The 27076-nt window shown below is 40.0% G+C and overlaps 2 protein-coding genes across 9 annotated transcripts in view; one reads left to right on the top strand and one right to left on the bottom strand.

Annotated features, from left to right (window-relative positions):
- STARD3NL (STARD3 N-terminal like) overlaps window positions 1-2513 on the top strand; it is a 33623-nt gene extending 31110 nt beyond the window's left edge. For all 3 annotated transcript variants that reach the window (XM_054814923.1, XM_054814924.1, XM_054814925.1), the window contains one exon: window positions 2444-2513. In XM_054814923.1, the coding sequence (XP_054670898.1) occupies window positions 2444-2496 (53 nt within the window). In that variant the 3' untranslated portion in view covers window positions 2497-2513. The remainder of the gene's footprint in view (window positions 1-2443) is intronic.
- Window positions 387-24594, bottom strand: MLH1 (mutL homolog 1). 6 transcript variants are annotated; one of them, XR_008575689.1, is made up of 20 exons: window positions 24205-24594; window positions 23412-23502; window positions 22595-22693; window positions 20815-20888; window positions 19652-19724; window positions 18430-18521; window positions 17079-17121; window positions 16360-16448; window positions 14641-14753; window positions 13975-14068; window positions 12850-13003; window positions 11760-12118; window positions 10787-10935; window positions 9340-9448; window positions 8454-8517; window positions 7793-7957; window positions 6986-7078; window positions 6501-6614; window positions 5367-5989; window positions 387-488 (listed from the first exon to the last, which is right to left on the bottom strand). XR_008575689.1 is itself a non-coding variant. In XM_054814917.1 (19 exons), the coding sequence occupies exons 1-19, from the start codon at window positions 24309-24311 to the stop codon at window positions 5822-5824; spliced, it is 2250 nt and encodes a 749-aa protein (XP_054670892.1). In that variant the 5' UTR covers window positions 24312-24594; the 3' UTR covers window positions 5299-5821. The 6 variants fall into 6 exon arrangements, 5 of the variants coding, with proteins under 5 accessions (XP_054670892.1, XP_054670893.1, XP_054670894.1 ...); XM_054814917.1 differs by lacking the exon at window positions 387-488 and having other exon boundaries at window positions 5299-5989; XM_054814918.1 differs by lacking the exons at window positions 387-488; window positions 22595-22693; window positions 23412-23502; window positions 24205-24594 and adding an exon at window positions 21711-22572 and having other exon boundaries at window positions 5299-5989.
- Between the last annotated feature and the right edge of the window lie 2482 nt (window positions 24595-27076).

Below are 27076 nucleotides of genomic sequence, written 5' to 3' on the forward strand. Positions count from 1 at the left end.
GCTCTTTTCCTTTCTCATAACAAAAAGAAAAAGCCCTCTCTTTACAAAAAGGCTAGCTGTGCGGGCATATTAATACTGAGGGCAAGTGTTAATTACATCTTAACTCTGCATCTCATGTGCTTTGTTCTAGTTGAGGTATGAGCTGAGCAAACCAAAAAAAAAAATGGAAATATTGCAAGATTTAAGAATGTGTTTGCAGGCATTTCAAGGAAATGAGTAATTTCTTTATGGGTTGAGTGGATTTGAGCTATTTGAGGATGCAGTGTGAACCCCCAAATCCTATCTCAGTCTTTTTACCCTAAAATGTAAATGCCTTCTGTAAAGCTGTGGTGTATTATACAGTATATTTAAAATATTAATACCTTCTAATTGCTGCAGATACGTTTGCTTATCTTGTATTATAGTTATACACGTTGGTGATATTTTTCAGTTGGCTGGCTGTATGGTTGCTGAGCATCTTGTCGTAATGAATGACTTAAGAGCTCCATCTAGGGATGACAAAGCATTAAGACAATGTTGAGTATAACTAATGGTTCAAAGTGAAAACGTATTTTAGTCAAAGCTGTGAGTCTATCTTGAGGAATAATGATTGGACATATTATACTGGATTCAACCTGGGATTTTTTTTAGCAATAGAATATACAGTGCGAGAGGAAGCCTAAGCAGAGCTAATGTGTTTTCCTTGGCAGTTGGGCCGCATCGGTGTTGCACGTGCAGTGAGCTAGCGTGCCTCAGGTGACTACAGGCCTATGACTATGCCATTGCTTTCAGCTTATTGAATGGCTGCTTGTTACCTGGGTTTCACTAACAGCTTATGCCTTCTCCTAGTCTGCCCTAACTGCCAAGTAAATTTGTTTAAGCGCCCTTTATGGGTATGAGAAGCAAAAGAAACAGTCAAAGGAATAAATTTGAACTAAAACACGCAGATACTGGTAGTTACACAGTATTCTGAAACTGTTAGATGATATACAGTAAAAGTAGCTCACAATTTAAAATACATTCCTCAAAATTCTGCATTTCTTTCAGATCAGACAAACTATGGATTGTTCTCAGAGAACAATTTTTGGTCAATTTACCTTACATAGTGATTGGAAAAATATTTAGAGATAAACTGTTCCCTATGATCATGCAGAGGGGAATAAACCCCTCTACTGACATGGCAACATGTCTAAAAACAAATCTTTGCTGTCAAGAGGTGACATTTTAAACATTCCAACTCTGTTGGAATTTGCAGCATATTTATCTTTTTTATGTCTTCCTTGAAGATGCACATGTCCAGGGTCATGCCCGTTTCCATCCATTTTTTTATATGGGTTGACCCTTCTTTTTCAACATTAGACTTGGTTGCCAAGTAATCATTCTGGAGGTAGCAAGTGGAAAATCAGCCTGGAAAGAATAAACTTCTACAGTTTCTTTACAGTTTGAGCTTCAGAATGAAAGGCAAGTATGCTTTTCCAAGAAAGGAAAGGACTCCAGAGTAGTTTGGCCAAAAAGAAAAAAAGCTTAACACCTTTGTCTTTCTTTTTTTACTTCTTTCTAAGAGAGAATGTGGGTCCATAGTTCAGCTTCAAAATGATGGCAAAAGCCCAAGTAAGTCTCGAAGGCATTTTATCACAGACAGTTCCTCACTCACCCTTTTCCCCCCACCCCCCCTGCTGTGGAGGTCTCATTTTAGACTGTCCAAGATGCGTACGCATACAACGGGCTGCTTGCTTGGTGTCTCCTTGCTCCCCTTGAACCAATCAATGCATCAAGCCACCTTCCTGCAAAGCAGTGCCTCCAGCAGGAGCTGTCTCTGGGCACGCAGCCTGTGACCACCTCAGCTTGCTTTTTGGGGCCTTCTAGGGCTCTGTCACAGCAGAGAGCTGAGAGCAGGCAGGGGACGAGGAGAAGAGAACTGGGCAGGGGGAGGCAGAGGGAGCTGTTTGGTCTCTGGCTTAGAGTGAGACAATCTCTTGCCAGAATGCTAGACACAGAAGTTACTAATTTGTAAAGCAGTATTTCTGGCTGCTTTGAAAGCGTCTTCTGAAGTTGTCTTCCAAAGGGCAGGACGCAGCAAGTGGGAAGATCTGCTTGTCAGTGAGCAATTGTCCTGAATGTGTTGTAGTGAAAACTTGAAGCACTTGCTAACTGAACCTGTTGACAGTGTAGGTATTTCATGAATGATCCCAGTGCTGGGTTTTGTGTTTGATAACTGTTTTAAAAAAAAACTTTCAATGTGAAACATCCAAAAAGATAAGAAATCTAAAGTAAAAAGAAAATATTTTAATGAGAAATAGTTGCTTTGATTTGCCTTTTGATAAGCCATTACTAGTGGTGGTCCGCTTTTTCTTTTCTCTCTCTGTCTCTTTCTCTCTTTGCTTTCCCTTTTGCTCACTGTCCTTCTTGCTCATTCTCTTTTCTTCTCTGAACTGATCTAATAGCATTCCTGTCTCCTTTTCAGGATCTGATGAAGACTCTGAAGAAAAACAAGACAGTGAAAAACCAGTTGTATAGCAAATATGAAAAAGCAGGTAAATTCCTTCACATAGAACCTGCGTATTCCTAAAAATCTTTTTTTCTTCTTAGTTTCTTCCCAAGTAATTTGAAGGGTGGGCTAACTCTTAGGAGTTCATCATCTTTGAACTCAGTCTGTCTGTGTCAGCAACCTTCCAGTAGGAAATCATGCCAGGCTTTTGAGAGCCTGTAGTTGGGCTTCTCTGCTGCTGAGTTCTGGTTAACCCAGGCCCAGGGGTCTGAGAGCTGTTCTGGAGTAAAAGGCCGCAGGCTCGGGATTTGTTGTTTATTTGTTGACTGGCCTGGAAAGGACACTGGTGGACTAAATGTGTAAAAGCTCCTTTTTTTTTTTTTTTTTTTTTTTTTTTTTTGAAGTGGGGAGATATTTCTTTGGAGATGGAAATGAAAGAGTGCTAGGAAGAGATTTTTCTTTTAGTTTAAGTCTAGGACACATATACTCATGTCAAAGATTGCACAGGCAAAACTACTTTGATATTTCCCCTCAGTCTGTTTAATACTACAAATGGGTTACATTGGAGCTGCTGCAGCTTAAGATTTTTGTAGGTTAAATATGAGAGATGATTTCCTTATTTTGGAAATTACTTCATTTACTTTCGGAATTATCTTGCCCTTGCTTTCACTTCATCATACGTGGCAAAGCTCAAGCTCGGGGAGGTATTAAATATTCTTGAGCAGCTGAAGCTTCTGATTTGAAATCTTGTGCTCATCTGGAAGACTGGATGACCTTTTCTTTTCAGCCTCCCCATTTTCAATATCTATTGTCTTGACTTGCATCTTCCTTCATCCTGACTTGTGTAATCTGTTACAGAAAGAAAATCTCTGAGGGAAGGTGTTGGGGTTTGGAAACTGGCAACAGAGTCTGTGCCTGACTTGCTGGTGGAGCTGCTGATGGGAGAATTTTCTCATTGGAAAGCAAAGGGAATGGTTCCCATGTACTGTAATACCTCACAAAGATGTACTTTGTTGACATATGTATATTAGTTGCCTCCCAGGTGGTATGCAAATACTTGTCCATGATGTATTATTATTCGGTGATTCCTGAAGTTGATCTTCTAATGACTAGGTAATTACTGGAAAGTGTTGTCTTGTGTACCTAATCAAGAGACTGGTAATATAATGAAGTAAAACTTCTCTATGGTGGAAGTATATTTAATGATTGTTGGGACTCACTAGGTAAAATTATTTTATGTTATTGCAAATTTGTCATTAGTTTTATGTTTACTTTTTTTAACTCCATGTGTTTTCTTTTTTAATGGATATGTTCACTTTCTAAAATAAAAATGTTAAAACATAGGTAATGCATTATGGTATTTTGTTGCATTATCAACTGAAAATCCATGTGTACCACTTCTGTTTCTTGTGGGGTAATGAGGAGTCCAGTTTGCATAGATTTTGTGCAGAATGTGTTACAGTGGTGTTTGGCTGCCTGTAGGGATGCAGTGGTGGTGGAACATCATTTCTTTGTTGCGTATATGGTATCAAAAAGATGCAAGGAGCTTTTTGAAATAACTTAGTTCCCACTCCTGTATTGGTGGTGGATGTTCTTCAGGTTCAAGGAGGAAACTGAAGTGAAGCCTTTGCAAACACCACTGTTACCCCAGTAATAAAAGGCAGTCAATTGTTTGTTTTAACTGTGTAAGTATAAAATATGTATTTTCAGATACAGATCTTAAGTGTTAACTGATTCTCTAACTGATGCTTGATCAAAAAAGTTTTAGGTAACACCTAATTCTTAACTGAAGGGGAATGAATGTAAGTGTTGTTACTTTGCTTAAAACCTAATGGCTATATATGAGCAACCTGCACAGTGAATATTAAGTACCAACATATTTTTCACATGTTCACTCATGCATATGGACTGTATTGCTTTGTAATATTTCCATTGCTGTGAAACAGAAGCACAGTGGGTAGAAGAGGGGATGGGCTGTGGTCTAACTCCTCCAGTACTGGCTCAAGAAACAGCTGTGATTGATTGACTGTTTGCAGGATTTTTCCATGAAAGGAACAAACCAAAAGCCAGTCCTCAAAGCATTAAAACATACCTTGGTTTCTCCTTAACCAGTCTCAACAAATCAGTAAGCTAACAGCAGGGATTTGTAAGCTGCTGCTGCTGTCAAACTCAAAGCCATGAGGCTTGATGAGCCCTGGGTAGTGCAGCAGATGGATAGTGATGTTCAACACTGCTTAGGGCTCTGTGGATACAGGATTTCTTTTCTTAGCTTTGCAAGTGGGTTGGAAGCTCATTTATTAAAAGTGGGCTTGAGTCATTAACATGATCACTTGCTTAGTTGTCCTGGTGGAGTTGAGGCTACAGCACTGAATAAAGTGCATTCTGGGGGTACTACAGGGGGAAAGGAGAGGAAGAGATGGAAATGAAAGTGATGCTACTGAAGTCTGTAAGAGCTACAGTGCAGCAGCTGTTCTGAGAATACTTTCACAGCTATTTTATTTCACTTTAGTTGCTATCAAGCTTTAACAGCAAAATCACCACCTGCCTTTTTGCTCCAAATAACAGTTCTGTAAATAAGTGTGTGACTAAAAGATACAGCATTTCTATTCTATTCTGTGCTATTTCTAAAATTCTCTTCTGTGGCTGCTGAATGAAAAGAATAAGCCAGGATCAAGTCTGTTCAGTAGTCCAGAGCTGTTTCAGCAGATGCAGGTAAGAATAAATCATTAGAAGGAAAACATAAATCAAACCCAGTCACTTAATGCTGGAATGTTCCTAACCAAATATTAAACTCAGTAAGAAAAACACATCTGGGATATCTGAACAGGTTCTGTTAGATGTTCCATAGAGGGAGTTTTTCATGTTTAATATAAAATAAATTTGATATATTAGGCTTTACCTGTGATTTGGATTTAGAAGAGTGATACAGCAGTATGCTGAAATCACCAGACAAGCACACTATAGCAAGGGCAATATACAGCAGAATCACAATACAAATGTGATTCCATTACCCGTCCCTACGTGCTCCACCATCTGAACACTGGGTGCTCTCCATTGCCAGCAAGTAATATGTTGGTCAAATCCAGCTCCGGCCAGTTGCTCACTTCAAATTTCATTTTCTTGGTTGCTCAGTTGTTATACTCTGTGCAGTCACTTCCCCCTTGCTGGTCTGGTTGGCTCAGGAAGATGTGACTCCAGTAGTAACTTTAGTGACAGTATTGCCGGGGGGGGCAGTACAAGGAAGAAAAAACATTCATGCTCCTCCATCAAGATTTCAGCTTTATCCTCCAAGTAAAACAGCCTAGCATGAATGTGTTTTTAGATGTGCACCAGTTTGTACAAATAACAACTTGCTCAACATCTCTCAAAAACTTTATATAGGTCAGGCAGGTTAGCAAGCTGCAAAATGTTGCCATCTTCTGAGAAGTGTTTAGGAGGTAAAAGATGAGTCCTAAAAGCTTTGTAAAGTACATGTTCCACAGTCCATTTCCATGTTGTTGAACCAGAGTCAGAATCTTCATCCTAAAATACAGAAGGAAAAGACAATTAAATTCTCTTTTTCTTAAGGAGTGCTATCCTCTAGTAACTATTATGTTAGACTACAACAATTGTAAAATTCTGCTAATGTTAGAGAAGTTAATTCTATACAATCAAGTCAGTTTTAAGCTGTGGCAAGTCACCTGCAGAATGATTAAGCAGATAGTTGGACACAAGCAGACTAAGCTTCTAATTTATATGCATCCTTATTCTTCTATAGAAATTCATCACAGCTCAGTTAAAATAAATCCCACACTCAGAGGCCAAAGACTGTTGTAATATTAAATACGCTGTGATACCCAAAGTTAAAAGGTTCTCTTAAATACATATAATACTTCAGAAAATATAAGCTACAGACTTTCAGAATCTTGCCACACTGCTACCTGATTTCACTTCACTGAAAATAGAGTCAGGACTAGAAGTCTATAGTTGAAAAAAGTTGTTTCCTGTGTGGTGTTAGGTGTTTGTTCACATGACTAGTTATATATTCTTGTACCTGTGAGTTTGTCAAGTTGGCTTCATCTATTAGATACTGCTTTCTAATGGAGTAGAACATAGCTAATTCTTTACTTAGGCTTTCAAAACATTCCTTTTCTTCATCCCAGTTTACCTGTTACAAGAAAGAGAAGACATATAATAGACTCTGGAGAGCAGTCAGAGACTTGATAGAAATTCTCAATATGGAAAAGTCATAACACCACCTTGGCCATTTTTGTGCTGATAAGGCATAGAACAAAAGAAAAAGGTAAAAACGCAGGCTTTCAAATCAAAATGTATTCTCATTCAATCAGTAGTTAAGAATGCAGAAGCAAAGCACAACTAGTCAGTAACCATAGTAAAAGCAGCAGGAGCATGTAACAGTACATTTAACCAATTCTAGCCTTTCCTTTGCAGCTTCTGATGAATTAATTTGATTAACTTCATTCTTTCCTGAATAGAAGTAGTTATTTGTGACTGAATACAGTCATTGAGAGATTATACCTCTGTGGCCAAGCGAAGGATAAACATCGGCAGTCCTTCCAGCGGCGGAACATAGTTGTCTATCAGAAGTGGTAACCCAATTAGGTTTCCTTCCTGCAAGGCAACACTGCTGCTTCAGTAACAAAACAAAAGTTCTTTCTTGCAGTAAATGCACCAAAAAAACTGTTACCTGTTGTAAGGCTGACTCTTACCAAACTTAGTGAGCCTTAAGGGTATCTGAAGTTACAAGGTTTTAAAGCCTGATGCCAGGCAGAGATCGCAGGAAGAGGGTTAGGGGTGGCGTTTAACCTCACAAGGCCTGGATTTAAACCACTCAGCTCAGGGAAACTCAAATTCAGCTTCCTCCTCTACCTCTAGCCACTGACTACATGCATCTCACTTCCTAGGAGAGTATCTGAGTGAAGTGTCTGAGTTATATGCTCATCGATGAAGCTGTCTGGTTTTATATAGAGTAAGGGATGCATTAGACCACACACACAAAAAAAAAAGACTCAGAAAGCAACAGTGATGCTGTAGCCTGACCTGGCTAGGGAGCTGGGTAAAGGCACACACCTTGTTTGGATAAGAGCATTGGTCTGCATTCTCGTTACAGAAACACTAAATTATTTGGTAACTAATTAAATATAAACTTCTTTGTGTAGCCTCCTTGTAAAAGCAGCATAAGTCCTGAGTGTTTTTAGTGAAAGGGGTAAGCCACCTAAAGCTTACTAAGCCCCATCTCCAGTAAGTAGCACAAGATAACTACTCTAGTTATCCATTATCAACGTGTAACACCATTTGTTTACTGTCAGACGCAATAGCAGTCACCTCATCAATTTCAAGAGAAAAATAATCTTTCAACATCTCAGTCTTCTTTTTCAGAAACTCCACAATGTACTCAGCAAGCCCCTCTTTTGGGCCATCTTCTTCTGTCCAGCCACTTTCAGGATCCTCTAAAGCAAGCATTGAAAGCTCATATAAAGGAGCTGGCTCCTAAAAATGGAGAAGGCAAAACTGTTGTTAATGATCAGCACAGTTTATTGAAAAATGAATGGGTTCTTCCTTCACATATAAACTAATTGTAATATACCATTCCTGGCCTGCAGAGCAAACTGTTCTGCTTATCATAACCAGTCTAGAAAGTATGAATTTCTTTCTGATGTGATTCTGTGCCATTCACAATCACTGCAAAGTGGCATAATATTTACAGGATAAGCACCAGCAGTCAGTGCATTATTTGTCCCAATGTAACAGGCAACAGCAAAACTTGGTGAATATCTAGAAGTGACACTAATAAGAGGCAGGATGACAACTTAGAGTAGTAGCTACAAAATTACTGAGAGTTTTCTACATTCTATTATTGTAAAAGAAACAAAACATTGCTCTTGTGGACAAAAAACAACCTGTAAAAATATGTTTGAAAGGACAGGCTTACTGTAAATAAATTAAAAATATTTTTATCTGGAATATAATGTAAAATTATACTTACAGACAACCTTAAGACTCCAAAGTTTGCAAAGTCATAAATAAGTATCTGGTAGAAGAGTTCTTGGCTAAATTGAAGTACAAAAATTAGTTATATTGACAAGATCACCTATCTCCAAATTACCGTAATTAAGAGGTGAAAGTAAGGGTCATCTTGGAAATGTCAGATGTACACATCCATTCATATTAACAAAAATCTTACTTTAACAGTTTAAGATTCACACGCACTATATAGATATTTGCAATTAAATCTGTTATGTGGTTTCTGACCACCCACATTGGTGCAGAAGTGTCATGTACTCAAGCATGCAGCTGCTATCAATTTATTCCCAGATACCTTATATTTCAACCTCTTTACTCCTTTGCTGCACTGCAAGAAATGCACAGGATCTTGGAAATTGATAGACATGTCTAATTTTAAGCATATTCTCTTATTTGTTACCCAATTTATGTAGCTGGCCCAGTAAGAGTGCATGTGCAAAAAAATCGAAGCTTTGTTACGATCACATCCTGCAGCTTCTCTTAACGCAACTGGACACATCGTTTTACATGACTTTTCCAAAGCCTCTGCTTGCTTATCTTTATACAGTGTGCTGTAGACAAGTTGCTGCAGTAGAAAATCATGAAGCAAGTAAAACATCATTCCCATCCCCCAGTCTGCGAGCACACAATACAATAGCTGGCATTACACCGATTCCCTGCAACTTTTCCCAAGCACACCAGACTTGTTTCCACTGTTCTGAACTGACTGCTTCATCTTTAGCCTCATGACTTTTCAGATAGGCAACAAGAAAAATCATGTTGTTTTTTCTGTCATTTCCTTCCTCCTCCTAATTAGCTTGGAAATTGGTACTTATTTCAACTGCCAACAAGTCTAATGGCTTCTTTACCTGAGTTTCGTTGTATTGAGAAGATACAGTTTTGTCTGATATTGCACCAGAGCCCACTGAGGACTGACACAGCCAACAAAGGAGTGATCATGGAGCATCTCCTGGAGATCTGAAACAATTGAGGGGGTGGGGAAAAAAACAAATGTAATTTCATGTTTGCAGCCCTGCCTTAATGTATTTAGTTGAGCGGTTCGTGTCTTTTCATTTTAAAGTCTCAGGTTACTGGTCAGTCACTACAACATACTTGCTTCTACTTATAGGCCTGTACTACCAATTATCAACATATTTTGAAATGTAAATCATATCTATCTCATCCTAGCCAAAACCAGCATATGTGCATACACATATATATATTAAAGCATAAGTGAGAATAGTTACCTACGCTACCCAAATTCACTGTTACCTTTTCCAAGAGAATAGTATTTCTTTCTTACAAGAGTCTCCTGTAGGTATTTCTTACACATGTGAGGACAAGACAGAACCTCAAGCAGCTGCACAAGTTCCACTATGTTTTCAGACATTTTTGGACATTTTACGGCTCACAGACAACTGTTTGTTTCCAGTATTTAAACAGTGACAGTCAGATAAGGAATTACCAGCTCAGAATTACCAGCCTAATGCAAAATTTTTTTCTGGACCGCAAGCGTAAGTACATGCTTTCTAAAGATCAAGATTTTTAGTAATTTATAAAAAGGTTATTTATTTTAGGTGTCAGTTAGTCTAGCCATTTTAGCTGTGGAGCTTCCCCAATTCTGACTACCAGAAAAATCAAGATGAATTCAACAAAAACCCCAAAACATGAGATTCCCAACATTTACACTGAATAATACGGGCTACATAACTCAGTATGATTCTGAAGGCAACTGAAAGAGTTAAGAGGGGAACAACCCTAGGAAGAATTAAACCTTTTACCTTTTTCTAGAAAAACTCTTACCAGAAGATAGAATAATATTTCACCAGTCTCATCACTTCATATAAGTAGGACAGATGCAAATGAAAATAAAAAGCAAAAGCAGTAAATAAAAACTATGCTTTATCAAGCCTGTCCCAGTTCACTTCAATTGTGGAACTAAGCAAAATTTTTGTAGTGACTATATCATAGCTGCCATTTCTGTTGGAAAATTACAAAATAAACTTAGCTTTTCAAGCTGTGATTTTATAGTGTTATTAGTTATGATGCAAGTTAAGGTTTGCAAGCTATTTAGAATGCATAAAACTTTTATCAACTAACAAGATAGACTAAAGTTTAAAACACTCCTCCAGCATGGCTCTGTATGGCAGCACTTTGGCCCTTGATGTCTAACAAATGTTTTTGTTAAAAGCTTACTTAGCAGCACACTGAGCTGACTGGGCCACCTTTTAAATATCTTTTTCCTCAGCAGTTCAAACAAATCATATTTAAGTTGGTGGAATAACAATAATCTTGAGAAGCAAAAGGCTTGCTTACTTGCATGTGCCTGGTTATTAATTTCTTCCTGGAGTGTCAATATACTGGTCAAGTTGATAATTCTTCTTCTAGGGGTGCAGGCAGCAGTCATGTCCTTTCTTGTCTCACCTTTCTCCATTTGCATGTCCACATCTTCCCGTGGCCTCTTTCTGCAATACCAAAACAAAAAGGAATTATGGTCAATTCTCTTATCACTTAGGCAAAACACACATGCAACAGATGGACCGCTCAAGTCATGTGCTGTATGTTAACGCAGGAAATGCAAAGTTTTCCAAAGCCTCCCAGAAAGAAAGGCTGGCTTATTTTACTTCCGAGGCATAATTTGTTAGGAAAAGGTAGTTCATGAGAGAATTTGCAACTCTCAAATATCAATCACATCAGACATCTGTTGTTTAAGCACCAAGACAATTGTGCTCTAAAAGACATGTAAAAAGAGTGTTGATATTTCTAATGATTTTGTTCACGATCATTTTTCTGTAGTACTGCAGGGCGTGGGGGGGGGAAATCAGATTCCCTGAGAAAACTTCAGCCTCTCAGAACAGCTCCTGCAGGAGCTATGAAAAAGATTACAGCGCTTTTATCTTTACTAGGGTAATGTCTACAAAAACTGAGTAATATAGTTTCTAAATGTAGTTCCTCTCTTTCTATCCCATCACAAAAGGAGGGCTTCCAAATACAGACAGACCAGTATGATCTCCCTAAACTAAAGTTAATGTCATTATTTATACTGTTTCCTGCCTTTCAGTATGCATGGAAATCCCATTCCAGTTACAAATTTTATCACGAGCTATGTAATTTACAGTTCACAGATGAAGTTTAAGTTCTCATCAAAATGCCATGGAAAGTTATTCCAAGAAAGTTTTTCTTTATGACAAAGCAGAAGTGCAAAGAGATCAGAAAAATCTTCAGTTTCAGGGCCATGCCATGAAATAAATAGGTAGCCTTGCATGACCTCAGTCAAGATGAGACTTACCGAGGAGGCACTGTCTCAGGAGATGAGCATCCACTCTTGCTCAGCTCCCCAGGCATCGCAGTGTCCTCCTGAATATCAACCATTTCAACTAGATCACTGACATCTTCCATTTCAGCATCCTGTGGCCTGACCGCACCCTCCGGAGGTCCTGCGTTAACCTCTGTCATCACTTCAGTGGGGCCTGTACTTAGGGGGTTGTTCACTGGCTGAAGAAAAGCATCCAATTTCTGCTCTCGGGAATCAGTGCGGACCATCTGATGCGCGTAAACTTTATCACCGTTTCCTTTGGTAGCCGCAGAAGAGTTTGCTGCTGATTTTACAACCTCACTGGAAGAACAGTCATTCCCTGGAAGCAGTGTCTTTGTTCAGATATGGGGAAGTAAAGAGAAGAGATTCAGCAACAAGAAGAGACCCACAAAGATCAGCCACATTTCTCACAGCATCTTACTGCTCAGAAGCAAGGAACTTTCAAGCCCCACAAACAGCATCAACTACTTAAAGAGGCTGCCAATTTTGCACTTGCTGTACACATAGCATGAACATCATCATCTTAGCAGTTAGCGAAATCATTTGTTAGCATTCCCTTGTCTCAGAGGAAATCTTTTATTAAAAAAAATCCTTGAGCTTTTTTATGTTAAAGATTATAATTCTTATTCTCTGTTCTTTATATAGAGAGATTAGGAAATATTTTTCCTGAAATTTTTTTTCATTTAGATTAAATCCAGAGTGTTGTCAAATACATAGAACAACCAATTTCCTCAGTCACACACAATTCACATAAACCAAGGCAGAATAAAAACAATTTACCACATGTGAAGGCTAATATACTTGTAAAATAAAAGAGACTGAACAGATACTTGACAGAAAAATATGTTTCATGTACTTTTTCTCCAGTAAATTCACTGCTGCATTGTTAACATCAGTATATTAAGGCAATTTCATCCCTGAAACAGAGCAAAGATCTCGAGCTACCAGTATTAACATTGATAACTATCAATCACTGTATAAATTGTACTACTGAACTAAGTAAACGTATCCACAACAGTTAAAATAGCACAGAACTGTGGTCGCTTGAAATGTGTATTCTCACCTGAGTGAAGTACATCCTTGAAGAATTAGACCCCAATAACTTGCTCTCTACGTGTTGTTGCACACGCTCCAGAATACTATCTTCATGAAGGAAATGGACCTCATGTTTTGTAGGGTGCACGTTCACATCTACATTCTGGGGGGCTATTTCTAAGCTGGAAAACATTTTAAAAGAAGTTAACCTAAAATGTCCCATGGATGACAGAGAGGGCACAAATTGGTTCAGTACCAAGTTTGTCAGACTTTGGGCCATTACTCCACACAGAGAAGCCAAAATAGTCCTGTAACCTCCTAAAGTTATACAAACAAATCTGACTCTAGTGTATTAAGAAATAATTACTCTGCAGAACTCTATTTCAAACTCACCAAAATCAGCTTACAAAGGTAAGCTTAAACCAAACTCTCCATTGTACTACTACAAAACAGCTTTTAGAAATATCTTTTACTTGCAGTGTCTCATGAGTTAATGACTTCTGATGCCCTGTCATTTAGCAATAATCCCAAGCAGGAATTCAATTAAATGCTGCAATGCAAGAACTTTATTGTTAGAAAGCACTGGATATCAATAAGTTTTACAGGTGAATGGCGAGATTCAATTATTTAGCAATTACAAAGCCAGGTTTTCCATTCTATGTCATATTCCCCAATTTTTAAAGCACAGTTTCTGTTCAATTTTAGCTATTACTTGACTTCAAAAAAATATTTATTTCCTGTAAGCAGTATGCAATTCACTTCTTTTTGTTGCATTAGCATACTAAGAACAGTGTTAAAAATACAGATACAAATATAAATCCCAGCAAGATAAAATGTTAATGAGTTTGCAATAAGTGATCTGGCTGGTCCTAAATGCTCTCCTATATCCCTAGCATCTTATTTTCCTAAGTGAAGAGCATCCACAATATCAAAGGACTTAAGCTGGAATTACAGACACTCACTACTTCTGAAAATAAGGCCCCTCTTCTTAAGATTTCTTTGATGTGATTTAATTATCTCCTGTCTGGCAATTAAGTACGTCAGAGCAATGCTTAACACTACTATCAGGAACATAAGTGTCCTTCTAAACCTATTCACCCTAGTTACATCCTACGAGATAGCATTAAAAGGCCACTTCTACCTATTACTTTACCTTAAGTATAGGAATGGATGCGTGCTTTTTGGCAAATAAGCAGCGTACACAGTTTCTATGGCTTTCCGCAAAGCGGCTGACTCTACCAATCGATCTGAAACACAGAACAAAATGCTACGTTCAACGAGCCCCACTGAAATACACTGCACAGCGTCCAACTACTCCTTCGGATCAACATCTTCATATCATCAAAGGGCATCCATTATACCCATTTTTCCCCCCAAGGCCTATTTACTCTTCATACAAAACCAAGAACAGGCAATATCTTCCTAGTATGTTTTATATTTAGAAGTACTTTTTTCCCCACAAATACTGAAAAAAACAGACTACTTTTTCATGATTTCTTACAGTCAAGGTGTGCCAATGTTGCTACAAAATTGAGAGACCACTCTGTATAAGTTGGCAGGACACAGTCATAACTTTGATACTCTGCAGGCTTGAGTTTCTTTAGGCCTAATCATAGCTGCTTTCTGCTATTCAGAGCGCAAAACATGATACACATTACATATAGGAAAACATCTTAAGCTCTACAATTAACTGCAATACTTATTCTTCAATGTTTTTAAGAATGCTCATGCATTTTGTAGTTAGAAAGTTTTGTTCTTCTGATTATTATGTAAACAACATATGATTCTACAACATGCTGCTTATTTTTTTTAAACTTACGGTTTATGAAGAGTAAAAATATACATTTCTTCACAGAGTAGTTTGCATTCGTGATGTAGCCCTTCATTTTAAAGGCCAGATTTGCATCTTCACAGCCCACTTCTATCAGTTCCCTATTGACAGTTTGACAAAAAACACACAAAAAAATAATTTTTCTGTTGATGCAAATTTCAAACAGTACTCACATACTATCTTCTATTTATATCACAGTTAATGAAAACACTAGAATTACCCGAGAGTTCAAACATTCATTGCTGAGTCACAAAAATTATTTAACCTCAGCTGCACTGTTTCTTCTTTCTAAGTACATGTAAAATAGTAATAAAGTATGATTGGAGTCTGTAAAACTATCCATAGTATCTTTTTAATATCTTAACATATCACAGCAGCCATGATATTATAACCTTCTATTAATTCTAATATGGATTTCACCATTTAAGTCATTGACAGTGATAGACAAGGACACCTCAAAGTTGTCAGCAACCAGGGAAGAACATTGCTTTTCTTGAACTACTCTGTCCACTTTTGTCAGTCTAATATTTATTGGTGGGCTGTTCAGAAGTCATGAAAATGTAAACATTTTTTTCTTGCTCATGCATACAGATCCTAACATTATAAAAACTATTATGAAAATTGTTAATTTTCATGATTCATTAGTCAAGGAAATCCACTTTGATAGTTGGTAAGCACAGCTCTAGCAAGGCATTGTGCTGCTTCTAAAGTTAACACAGAAAAGGCTTACGGGCTACTTATTTTCAATTCAACTTCAATATATACTGAGTGCCATTTTTATTTGTGTTCATTTTTTAAGTCAAAATAACAAGCTAGACTAAACACCATCATAAATTGGGTAAAAAAAGTTTCACTTCAAAACATCTGATCAAAACATTTAAGTTGAAATGGACAATTTATTCAGAACTGTACAAAGGAAAAGTTGTATCAAACAAGTATTAGTAGTAGACACATAAAAAACAAATAACAAAGAAATACAAACAACACTGCAAATCTTATCACTAAGCAGCCTCTCTAGTTTGCTGCATTTCATAAAGGCATTTCCATATACTAAAAATTGCATTCCTTACATGTGAAGCGTGACTTTAGTAACTGAATCAAATTGACGTATTTATAGGACAAATCCATTCTGCAAGTTCATTCAATGAATTCTTCACAGCTGAATGTCTTATAAAGAGAGAGTATTTTCCCTAAAGGGACAGATACATTTTCAAAAGATGATCGGTTTTATTTGTTTTCAACTTTTCTGCCTGGTTTACTCAGCCTCAGCTAACGTAGCTTTTGTCAAAATATTAAACCATAATATTTCAGAAAAACAAATTTGTGAAGACTTCAACATTTATCAGACAGCAGACTGTGGTAAGAAGTGGTCATATTTTCATGGCATAGGAAGAGGCTAGGAACTTGTAGAGAATACAGGTGCAGCTTGCTCTTTTTAAATGAGCACACAGAAAGTTACAAGCAGATGGTTCCTCTTTAGTAGATTAAAGGAACAGCTTTGCAACTTGCCTCTTTACTAAAAAAAAAAAAAAAATATCACACATTCTGCAAGACAAGGGAGAGCTCTATTATTGCAATATTCCCTTTCTCTGTAATTCACCTTGATGGAAGGAGGAAAAGTTAAACACAGCTTCTGTTCTTTAAGAGAGAAAGGGAGGAGATTTACTAGAAAACTTTATGTCAAAAGGAAACTTGACGTCAACGTACCTGCTAACAGCATTTCCAAAGACAGACCTAATGTTGTCCACCGTTGAGGCGTTTGATAAGGTTCTAACATCTGACACTGTATCACCTTGCTAAAGAGAGCAGAAACGAGTATCAATCAATTCACAGTTCTGACTGAAGTTTTAGAAATACATTCAACTGAACAGTAACATTTCTAACACAAAGCCACGGGACATAGCACCATTATAACATTTTGTATTATTATTTACCTATTTGTGTTCAGAAAAAACACTAGATGGTAAATGGCACAGAATTATAAGATTTGCTAAATCACAACAGGTCCATTCAGGCTAGTAAATCCATTTTTGAAAGTGCGGAACCTGAGCAGTTCAGTAAATAATTATCCAGAACGATACAGAATGAAGGTACTCTACCCCATACTGTTTCATGCAGTTACTAGTAACCAGAGTCTCCAAAGAAGCTGAAACAGCTCATAAAATTAAAACAAAATAACACATTGACCACACAGAAAACTTGACTCCTGCCAAATATATTTTTGTCTTGTTTACTTTTAGCTAATGTGTTTTCTGTCCAAACTGCATCAACGTACACGTCAACATTTCAGTACAAGGGAAGGCTCTATACAATATTGCCATTGCAAAAGATACAGTGCAAATTTTCTGGCATTTTCAGATACACACGTTATAACACACACATATATACAGACACACAGTAGAGTTATAAAGACTTTATTTACATACCTTTTTAACTGAAAAGCTGATGCCAGAGTTATGGATGGCATACCTGAAAAATAGGTGAACATAAGACTGCAGTATGTGAAAGAAAAGGTTCATTTCCCTGAATGCTGAAAAGCAGCTAGTAACGGGGGCAAACCATTTCCTGTTACACAGTAACATGATTTGAGTCGAACTGAGCTTTTGTAGACTAAACAGCTATAAAAATAGTTGTTTTCTATTTATAATTCACCTGTAACCATATGAAATTCAAGGATCAGCTTAGCTTATTTCTCAGAAAAACCTGATGAACTTCTATAGACCTGGTTAGTTCAGTTCCATTGCATAGGTTTAACTAGAACAGCAGCAAAACTTCCTCAGTGTAACAGAATTAATTCTCAACTACTACAGAGAAGGATCTGAAAAACGGCTGGCTCACCCTTCTAACTTCCCCTGTGCAGATGGTTCAGCTGTCTGTGATCCCAGGGCTGAGTTCTGATACACTACAGCTGTGTAACCTTGGCTCCAACTTCTAAGGAAGTGGCCAAGTTGTGAGAAAGAACACACGGTAGAACATTGCAAGATGAGAAATGTAAAAATGCAGACAGAGGTTAGACTGTTGTGACCAGAACAGTTAGTAACTCAAAAATTCAAGAGGAAAGGAAAAAAAAAACCAAAATGAAAAGATGTAAAATCCCAACAAAAAAACACCCCAGTGAGTTGGAAGCCAGTAACTCAGCAAGACTTCAGATCAGCCTGTTCCACAGAGCAGCAGGACCTGACGCTTCAACTCCTGACTGAAGTCTGCCTGGCCAGTAAAGGCTCATTCAGGAAGCAGGCTAATGCTTAGCATGCAGCCTTGCTACTCTTTGCTAGGTTTTGTGTCTACTGAAAGTGTAAAGCAGTTATTTTGGTTAAATTGTGTAGATCCTGCTTGCAAAGCCTCTGCACATGGCAAAAGATGCACCAAAGGGACCCAGGAAGGGAACATCTGGTAGCTAAAGTGATTTTATTTTTTTTAGGACATGATATCGCCATTCAGCTTTTTCATATTCAGCCAAATCTCAACCCTCCTGCACAGTTTTTACTTGGATTCTATTCAGCCCAAGTTCATTGAGAGTTCACTCATTCAAGTCTCCAACTATTTGCTTCCTGGAATTCTTACTAATAACAGTCATAGACTGAATACACTGTTTCTCCTCTGGATTTTCTGTATCAAGTTGGACTGTTATCTGCCACCATACACTAACAAATAGTTAAAAAACTCCAAAACCAACAACAAAAAAAAGACACCAAACACACAAAAGCCAGTCCCTCTGAAAAACCCCAGTACTCCCCATGGCAGTATAAAAAATTGGAGCCTCCTATTTCAGTTTACCTGCTAACAACTTCTAGTATTTTTGCATATTCTTCGTTTGGATTTTTTAAAGCTTTCCTCCTTGTATTTACATTGTAAAAGAGATCTTCAACCTACAGAGAAAAACATCATAATTAAAAATAATTTTAAAAACCTCTTACTAGATAATTAATCTAAATCCATCTTCTTAATAGATACTACAAAATTTTCTGAGAATATTTTAGTTTATGAACTATCAACATTCAATTTATTCCTTACCTGCTTAGGTTCACCTGACAAAATGCAACTCCAGAGAAGCGTATGTTTTCAAGTATTTTAGTACAGTATTTTTACTAATAATAGCAACAATTCTACAGCTCACTTTTTAGTGAAAATTATATACCTTCTGCTGCAGATGGCAATGGATTCCCTGATTACACTGTGTTTTAATGAAATGCAAATAAATATTAGAACAGTTGCTGCAATCAAGGCTATTAATGTCATTATAACAGCAGCTTAAACTGTTCATTTTCACTATTTATTTAAACAATATGCAAATTATTTTTCTGCTATACTGAGAAAGGCAGAAATTTAAAGTTCAGCTTCATTTAAGACACATTATCCTAAACATTGACATGTGAAGCTTGCTGGGTGTATGCTCCCATGCAAGACAAACACTTACTTGCAGACTCCTAGGCCAGGCTTCCACTTTCCACCTTGCACTGTGCAACATGCACACTCCTTCCTTTTCTCAGCTCCTTATTCTTCATATTCCTAATGCCAATCTTAATCCCAACCCGCATTCAAATCTTCGTATGATATATGAAAGATATGATTCCAAAACTAACAGCAGTTCTGTAGTTTCCAATGCCAACCCTCATCTTCCCACTCTGGCTCGTACAATGTAGACCACTCCTCCATATTCTGAGCTTCTTGTAGCCTTAACTGTCCTTTGAGGCTTTCAGCAGTCCAGAAGGATTCTAAAATATTTCTGATAGTAAATGGCTATACCATTCTCAGAAGGAAGACCAAAAAAAAAAAAAAACCAACAACAAAAAAAAACCCAAAACAAACCAAGACCATCTTCTGAAATTTACCTTGCTATCTTTGGTGAAGAAAACAAAACCACACAACATCATTTGGAAGATATTCTACAAGGTGATACTGTCATGTACCTTACAATGTAACACAAACCAATAAGTGGTGCAAGCATAACGACCAGGGAACAGAAAAGGGACAAGAAAGAACAGGCACAAAACCCTACCGTGATCTGAGTTCCTTGGTTTCCAGCACAGGGTTTCGGAGGGGCTTTAATTTTTCCATCACTGTAAGTAGCTCTAGGCAGAAAATAAAAATGAAAAGCTGTCAGACATCTAGATTTACAGGGGTGCAGACATGGACAGATGATGACAAAAGGGAGAAGACAAAAGAAATCCAATCATCATCACACTCCTCCCAGCAAAGAACTTTGGACACTGACAATTAGCTGCAAACCCTCCACCTTGCTGCCAGAGGAAAACTGTCTTCATTGAACTTAGGACCCAGAGGGGCAGTGGGAGAGTGGGAATAACAGCAGAGAAGGGGCACATAATATGTGTCTCGAAATTGTATTACTGAGCCTTTGCCTGTAAAGACAGAATTATTGTATTTTTCTTTAATAGCTAGACCTGGACTAATAATAATTCTTCCATTAGACTTTACACTTCAGTTGTATGTAAAGTCAAGAATTTCTTATTAGTATAAGATCTATTTCCTTTTTGGCTGTAATGGGACTTTGAGCATAATAGATTTCTGACCCATGTAGGTCTTTCGGGAAGTTATACAGATGCAGAATTTCAAAGGGCATAGTTTTTTTTGCCCTCTCACATACCCTACATACTTAATGCAAGAAAGACCATAGTCACACAATCTTTTGTAAAACCAAGATGCAAAGTTTCTCTTCCCCCCCACCTTTCTTTTCTTAAAAGTAGCTGAGAAGTTAATGGATGGGCTTGCTTATATTTAGAATAAGTTTTCAGAAGAATATTCAAAACCTTTTTTTTTTGGACAGGATTAGGCACCATACAAAAGCAAAATAAGCTGTAAGTTCCTGTGCTCAGACACTTATGAAATTTGCAAGATATGCTGTGCATATACATCATTTTGTCCTTGAATGAAGACAAAGACAAAAAGTTTACCCTACATTGGTTGCTGAAGTATAATTCCCTTTAAGATTTCACAGACTGTTTAGCTAAAGCTTACCTTTAGAATCTGGACTAAAAATCACTGAAACTGTTTTCTCACATTCTGGGTTTTTTTTGTAACTACCCTAGAAACACTTAATTCCATATGCCAACCTCCTCCTTAGTAAGATCACTGAAAAGATAATTAAGTACATCTGTTCATTATTACATTCAGCAGAAGTTACTTGGATAATAGGTAGCATACCTGTATGCACACTTTGCATCAGCTGTTTTAGTTGTTACCATAACATGGGCAATATGACTGATGCTAGCCAATGCCTAGAGAAAGAGAAAGCATCTTTGTAAACCTTGCTCTGGATACCCCTGAGGAGCATCCACACTTTAAACAGCAATACTAAGTTTTGATATACCATTTGCAAGTCATTAATAAAAATCCTTGTAAGAAAATTGCAGGTCAGTAAAACTTTAACAAATTTTAGTACCTATAACACCGACTTTTATCCAGTACCTTCTTTTGGCTTTTCTAACATTTCATTATCTCTGACAATGCAAGCAGCTAACCATGTAACATAACTAAAAGAAATCTGCAAAGTTATTACAGTTGTGCTCTTTTCTTTCTTTCATGTTAACAAAAAACAGCTGGGAGGTCTTAGCCATTACTTTCTCATCCCTGCTCAAGTTCTTCTCCTGACTGTAGGTAATATTATAAAGTTAGGTTACAATGGTTTTCCTGGAAAACTCAAAGGATGTGTCTACACAGCCTACTGAAACCAGTCTCAGGACAAGACTCCACTGGCTGTGGAGCTGATTATGTTCAAAGTGCAGCAGGACTCAAGCAGTCTGCTGTCTGAAGCACAGAAGGATCTATGTATCCGAGTACAGGCAACATAATTACACATCTTGTTGTCCATCTGGAGAGGAAAGCAGAACTCACCCTGGACTGTTCTTTCAGACAAGTTTAGATACAGCTTATGAGAATATGGAGAACTAGTATATCTGAGGGGTCAGAGATACTAAATTTAACTAATAGCAAAAGCAAAGGGAGACAAAGGTACACTTCAAACATTTTAACTATTGTATTTAGACAAATGTCTGATATCAAAGATTCACATGCCACTCAAATCTTTCATTGTCTTTTACCTGTAGGTTCCTGAAGCAGCATTTGGGAAGATAGACCTTGGTTTACTTTCAAAAAAAATACTCCAGAAAGCAAAAAAGAGTATATACCTCTCCCAAGGCATTCATCCAATCTTGAAAGACATAGAAATGTATTTTGAACTATATTCACATGGCAGACTCTCTCAGAAAATGGAAGCTTCTGTAAAGAGTATTGGGAATAAGATAGTACGTAAACCTGTCCTGGTTTCTGCTGAGAGTTAATTTTCTTCATAGTAGCTAGTATGGGGCTATGTTTTGGATGCATGCTGGAAACAGCGTTGGTAATATAGAGATGTTTCTGTTGTTGCTGAGCAGTGCTTACACAGAGCCAAGGCCTCTTCTGCTTCTTGCACCACCCTGCCAGGGGAGTGGCTGAGGGGCATGCACAAGGAGTTGGGAGGGGACACAGGCAGGACAGCTGACCTAAACTGACCAAAGGGATATTCCATACCACATGACATCATACTCAGTTTATAAGGGGCTTGGGCAAGAGGAAGGATGGGACCGAGCGGGAGCTGTTCGGAGTGATGGCATTTGTCTTCCCAAGTAACCGTTACACATGATGGAGCCCTGCTTTCCTGGAGATGGCTGAACACCTGCCTGCCCATGGGAAGTGGGGAATGAATTCCTTGCTTTGCTTTGCTTGCGTGTGTGGCTTTTGTTTTACTTATTAAACTGTCTTTATCTCAATCCATAAGTTTTCTCTCTTTCACTCTTCTAATTCTCTCCCCCATCCTGACAAGGGGGAGTGAGCGAGTGGCTGTGTGGTGCTCAGCTGCTGGCTGGGGTAAAACCACATCAAAACTCCACCACAACAGTGTAACAACAAACAATTAACAGTTTCAAAACCTTGATGAAGAGCTTACCTCACCCCTAAAACCATATGTAGAAATACTAGCCAAGTCTTCAAATTTTTGCAGTTTACTCGTAGTAAATCTCTCACATACAATATCCAGATCTTCTTTCTATGTGAAAGGGACAAGCGATAGTCACTCTCCAAGTTTTTTCAAGGTCAGAAACATTTATAAGTTGAAATAAATTTTAAGAGGTAGTACTAAACACCAGTGATATCTTGCATCGAATTTAAAAGTTAATCATGACTCTGTAGTTAAGGATGTTACAGACAGTTTTGTAGATAGTTGCTAGGTACTACTAAGGATGACTATTGTATAGTCCAACCCCTGTGTTGGTTAAAGTTTATCCAAACAATGTATTAATTAAGATGTGATTGTCAAGAGGTAGAAGCGTAACTGATGAATTGTTAGTTTGATCAGCAGACCCTGAAGAACCACTTGAAATTACCAAAAGTACTGGGAAACTAGGGGAAAGGTAGTTCTGGCAGGAGGATCTGCAACCACCGACCCATGACGCCTCTACCCAAATTATACCACCTATTCAAAATATAAAGGCGGAGAAAAGAACTGACCATGCGTTCTAGTTTGCATACTAGGTGAAGAAACCTAAACCAATCATTGTAACTGAGCATATACTACCTTGTAACATTTGTGTATAAATATGACAAGAGAACAAGGTGTGTTTGATTTGTAGAAATCCACCTAGCACCCAGGCCTGAATAAAAGTAGTATCTCTCCTGTGTATGTGAGAATTGGCTTATTGCACATCGGGCAACGAATCGGCTTTTCAGACAACGCCAGCATACAGCTGTAAACTTTGTTTACTCACTCTGATACCACAGCCATTATCTTGGACCTGGATGAGCTTCAGACCACCTTCCTTAACTACTACCTGGATACTTGTAGATTTAGCATCCAAACTGCAGAAAACAAGAAAGCATTCTAGAGAACAGCAATTCTAGAGTATAAAGGACTATATGACTTAAACTGAATTTTAAATCATTCTCATATAAGTGATAGCTTGTTTCTACTCTAGATGTCATTCATATTGGAATTGGTTATGTTTTAAATAAATCTTTACCATCTCCTTCCCCTTTTTTTAAATGGCAGTGACATATTATTCTAAGTCACCATCCACAACAATTACGACAGACTTTCAAAAACTTCAAAAATTAAGGAAGAAGATGCTTAATCCAAGAACTAGACCTGCTCTCCCCACTACCGAAACCTACTGCAGACTCAGCAGCTTGCTTTTAAACAGCTCATACAGCTCACCACACTTACTAGTGAAAAGGTGGTGATTTTAATCCCAGACAGACTTTCTCTTCAGAACAAATAGCCGAATTATTGACATTGAAAGCAAATGATTCACAGGCCTCTCAAACAACAACAAAACCAACCCAAACACAAATTTAGACAGTCTTTTTGAACAGAGTCGTACACCTGTGCTTGCAATACGAGCACACACGTACTACCCTTCCTCGTCACGCAGAGCACCTCGTTACACGCCGGTGGCCTGGAAGCGGTGACAGCAGCTGCAGCGGCCCCAGCGCCCTCAGCGAGCAAGGCCGGGTTGCGCCCCAGCGCCCGCGGCAGCCCCATGCTCCCCGCCCAGCCGTTACCAGTTCTCTATCATCTCCTTGATGGCGTTCGCCGGTCTCTGGATGACCTCGCCGGCCGCGATGCGGTTCACCACGGCCTCATCCAGCCGCCGGATGACGCCGGCCATCAGTGCCGTGAGACGAGCTGCCGGGCGGGCAAAGGGCGCCTGAGGAGGGGAGGCCGGCTCCGCGGCCAGCCCCAGCTAACGGGAGCTGAGGGGACAGGAGTGGGCAGGGGCTGCTGCAGGAGCGGGGGAGAACCCGGGGGGAGAGGGGGAACCAGAGGGCCCCCGCGGGAGACCGAACGGAGACCGGTACGAGGAGCTGGCGATGAGGGGGAGAGGGACGGGGATCACCGCTTCGAGAGGGACCGACAGGAGGGGAAAGAAAAGGCCGCGCGGCCGCAACCCCGCTCCCGCTTCTCGCGCCAAACCGCCGCTTACCCGCCCCCCGCCTCCTCGAGCGAGCGGCTCTCCGATTGGGCAATGCAAGTGCCCATCACACGGCCTCCTTCCTTCCCGCGGCAAAAATAAACACGGACGGGGGACCGGAAGGCAGCGGGACCACGAGGCCTCGCTGCGATTGGCTGAGCGGCGCGGGGGCGGGGCAGGGGCGGGGCGCTGCGCCGGGGAGCAGCGCGCCGCCTGGCGGCCGGAGGTTGCGCTGCGCGCGGGGTTGTAGCCCGCGTGAGGCCGCGCGTTGCGACGTAGGCATTGCGTTACGTGATCGCGGCGTGCCTCGTGACCGTGGCTGTGACCGCGGCTGCAGTAAACGCTGTGGCGCGTGTTTATGGTGGCAGTTCGGGCTGTGCCGTGTGTCTGCCACAGCAGTACGTGCGGCAGCGTATGGGTGACCACAGTATGTGTTCTGCTGCCTGTCTCGGATCACAATACGCTTCCCGGGGTGTGTCTGATCACTGTTACGCATGGCGGTATACGTCTGTACAGTCTCAGCACACGTTCTTACGCTGTAAGCTCAGGAACTGCTCAGGAATGTAAAGCAGATAATTATTTGTGGCATGGCTGAAACCTGGCAGCAAGCCCCAAGCTTCGGGGTCTCCTGGGCGTTGGAGACGCTGCTTGTCCCGCAGAGCTCTGGCTTTCTTTGCCAACCGTGTGTCGTGCTGGGTCTCGTGGTTGTAGTACGGCCAGTGAGATGAGGGACAGGAGGCCTCTTCCCTGCGGCCAGGGAAGGGACCATAGTCATGATGCAATGAAACCTGTTGGCTCTGGCAGCGATCCTGACCAGGAGATCATTGCACGCGAAGGAGTTAGTGGACCACGTAAGGGTTAAAACTGCTGCACACCCAGCGTGGCCTTCGGGCCTGTGTTGTGCTGCACAAGTCCCCTGTCCCGCAGGACAGCCTCTGCTCACTGTGACGGAGGAGCCTCCAGGCAGCTCCCCCTCCGTACCAGCAATTACATCACCTGCGCAGCCTTGCCCTTATCTAGGAATGCAGCAAGAAGTTCTCATGTGAGCATCCTTTCTGTTGGTAGAAATGATGTATCAAGTTGTTTTCATGCAAGAAAATCCTACAATAGCTTGAATGACCAAAATGAGGTAACCCTTTCTTATGGACGGGGTCTGCACGGCACACTGCACATGCACTGGAGGCCCGTTCGATGCTGCGCAACTCGAGGTTCCCAGCATCAAAAGGCGTGTAAGATTATCTGTACTATTCTCTCTTTGTTTATAGTGCCATCTCATACTGGATTGTAACAGACCAGCACCTCCTGGTGCAAAACAGTTCTTCACAGCGTTTCCCTCAGCACAGAAAGCTCCACTTCTCTCAGGCAAGCTGCAAACAGCTTCAGAGAGGCAAAAGCTTCTCCAGGAGGGCAGTGTCACTGCAGTGCCTTGTCAGGGTGGTGTAGTGGGCGCGTCACTGTGTACAACACCACAGTGTATTCGTGCCACTTATGAGTTGCTTGTAGCTGCAATGACAAGAAATCATTCTAGTTGAAGATGCTCTACCTAGCATCTACCTAGCATCTACCTAGCACCGCTTCATCTAATGTAATGTAGTTTCAGCCACTTCTCATCCTCTACATAAACACCTGTCTTCATGTTTGGAATTGTACATTAAATTTCAAAATGTTGACAGCAATCGATAAAGCAGTTTTCACTTTGCAGAAAAAAAAACCACACCAAGAAGTATATCTTCACGGGTGTCGCTTTAAACAAGAGGCTCATGGCCATGCCAATGGCCGTGCCCTGGCCAAGGGCACGAAGAAGATACAGACCCTGCAAGGAATGTGTGAAGCATGAAGCAAAACCATTTTTTTGTGAGTGTTAAGGATTAAGTGTGTGAAACATTGATTGGCGGTACCTCGGTATAAGGTGCTTTGCCTTGCGAGGACATTTTTGTCCACAGCGCTGTCCAGGACGGTTGCTATGAAGTGTCACTAATTCCTGTCCTTATGCACAGTGCCTGCAGTGCCCCCAGGCATGAAAGGTCTCCACAGGAGCTACTTTTGAGGCTGACTTCAGGTTCCCCACTTGTTGTCCTTGGCAAAACGACCTGGGCGGAGGCCAGCAGTCCTGCCATGCCACCTCCGCGGCCGTGGCTTCCTGAACCTTCTGGTTGCAGTGACAACTACCTGGGCCATGGTGCATTTTTGCTTTGACTCGCAGGAAGAGGTTCGGGACCTTGGTACAAGCCCCCCTGTTAGTGTGAGCGGGGCAGGTGGCAAAGGGTTAATAGACACAAAGAGAGGGCAACCTTGACCGTGCAGCGACCTGAGGAGCACGGGGAGCGTGGGGAGCATTTGGCTTCAGAGCAGATGAATCTGGTGCTGCTCTGGGATCTGAACCAAGGGGAGGAATCTGGTTTCGGTGGCCTTGGGCAGCCTGCCACAAGCCTTAACCAGAGCAGCTGGGAAGGGGAGCGGGA

Source organism: Grus americana, chromosome 2, assembly GCF_028858705.1.
Source record: "Grus americana isolate bGruAme1 chromosome 2, bGruAme1.mat, whole genome shotgun sequence".
Classification (NCBI taxonomy): Eukaryota; Metazoa; Chordata; class Aves; order Gruiformes; family Gruidae; genus Grus; species Grus americana.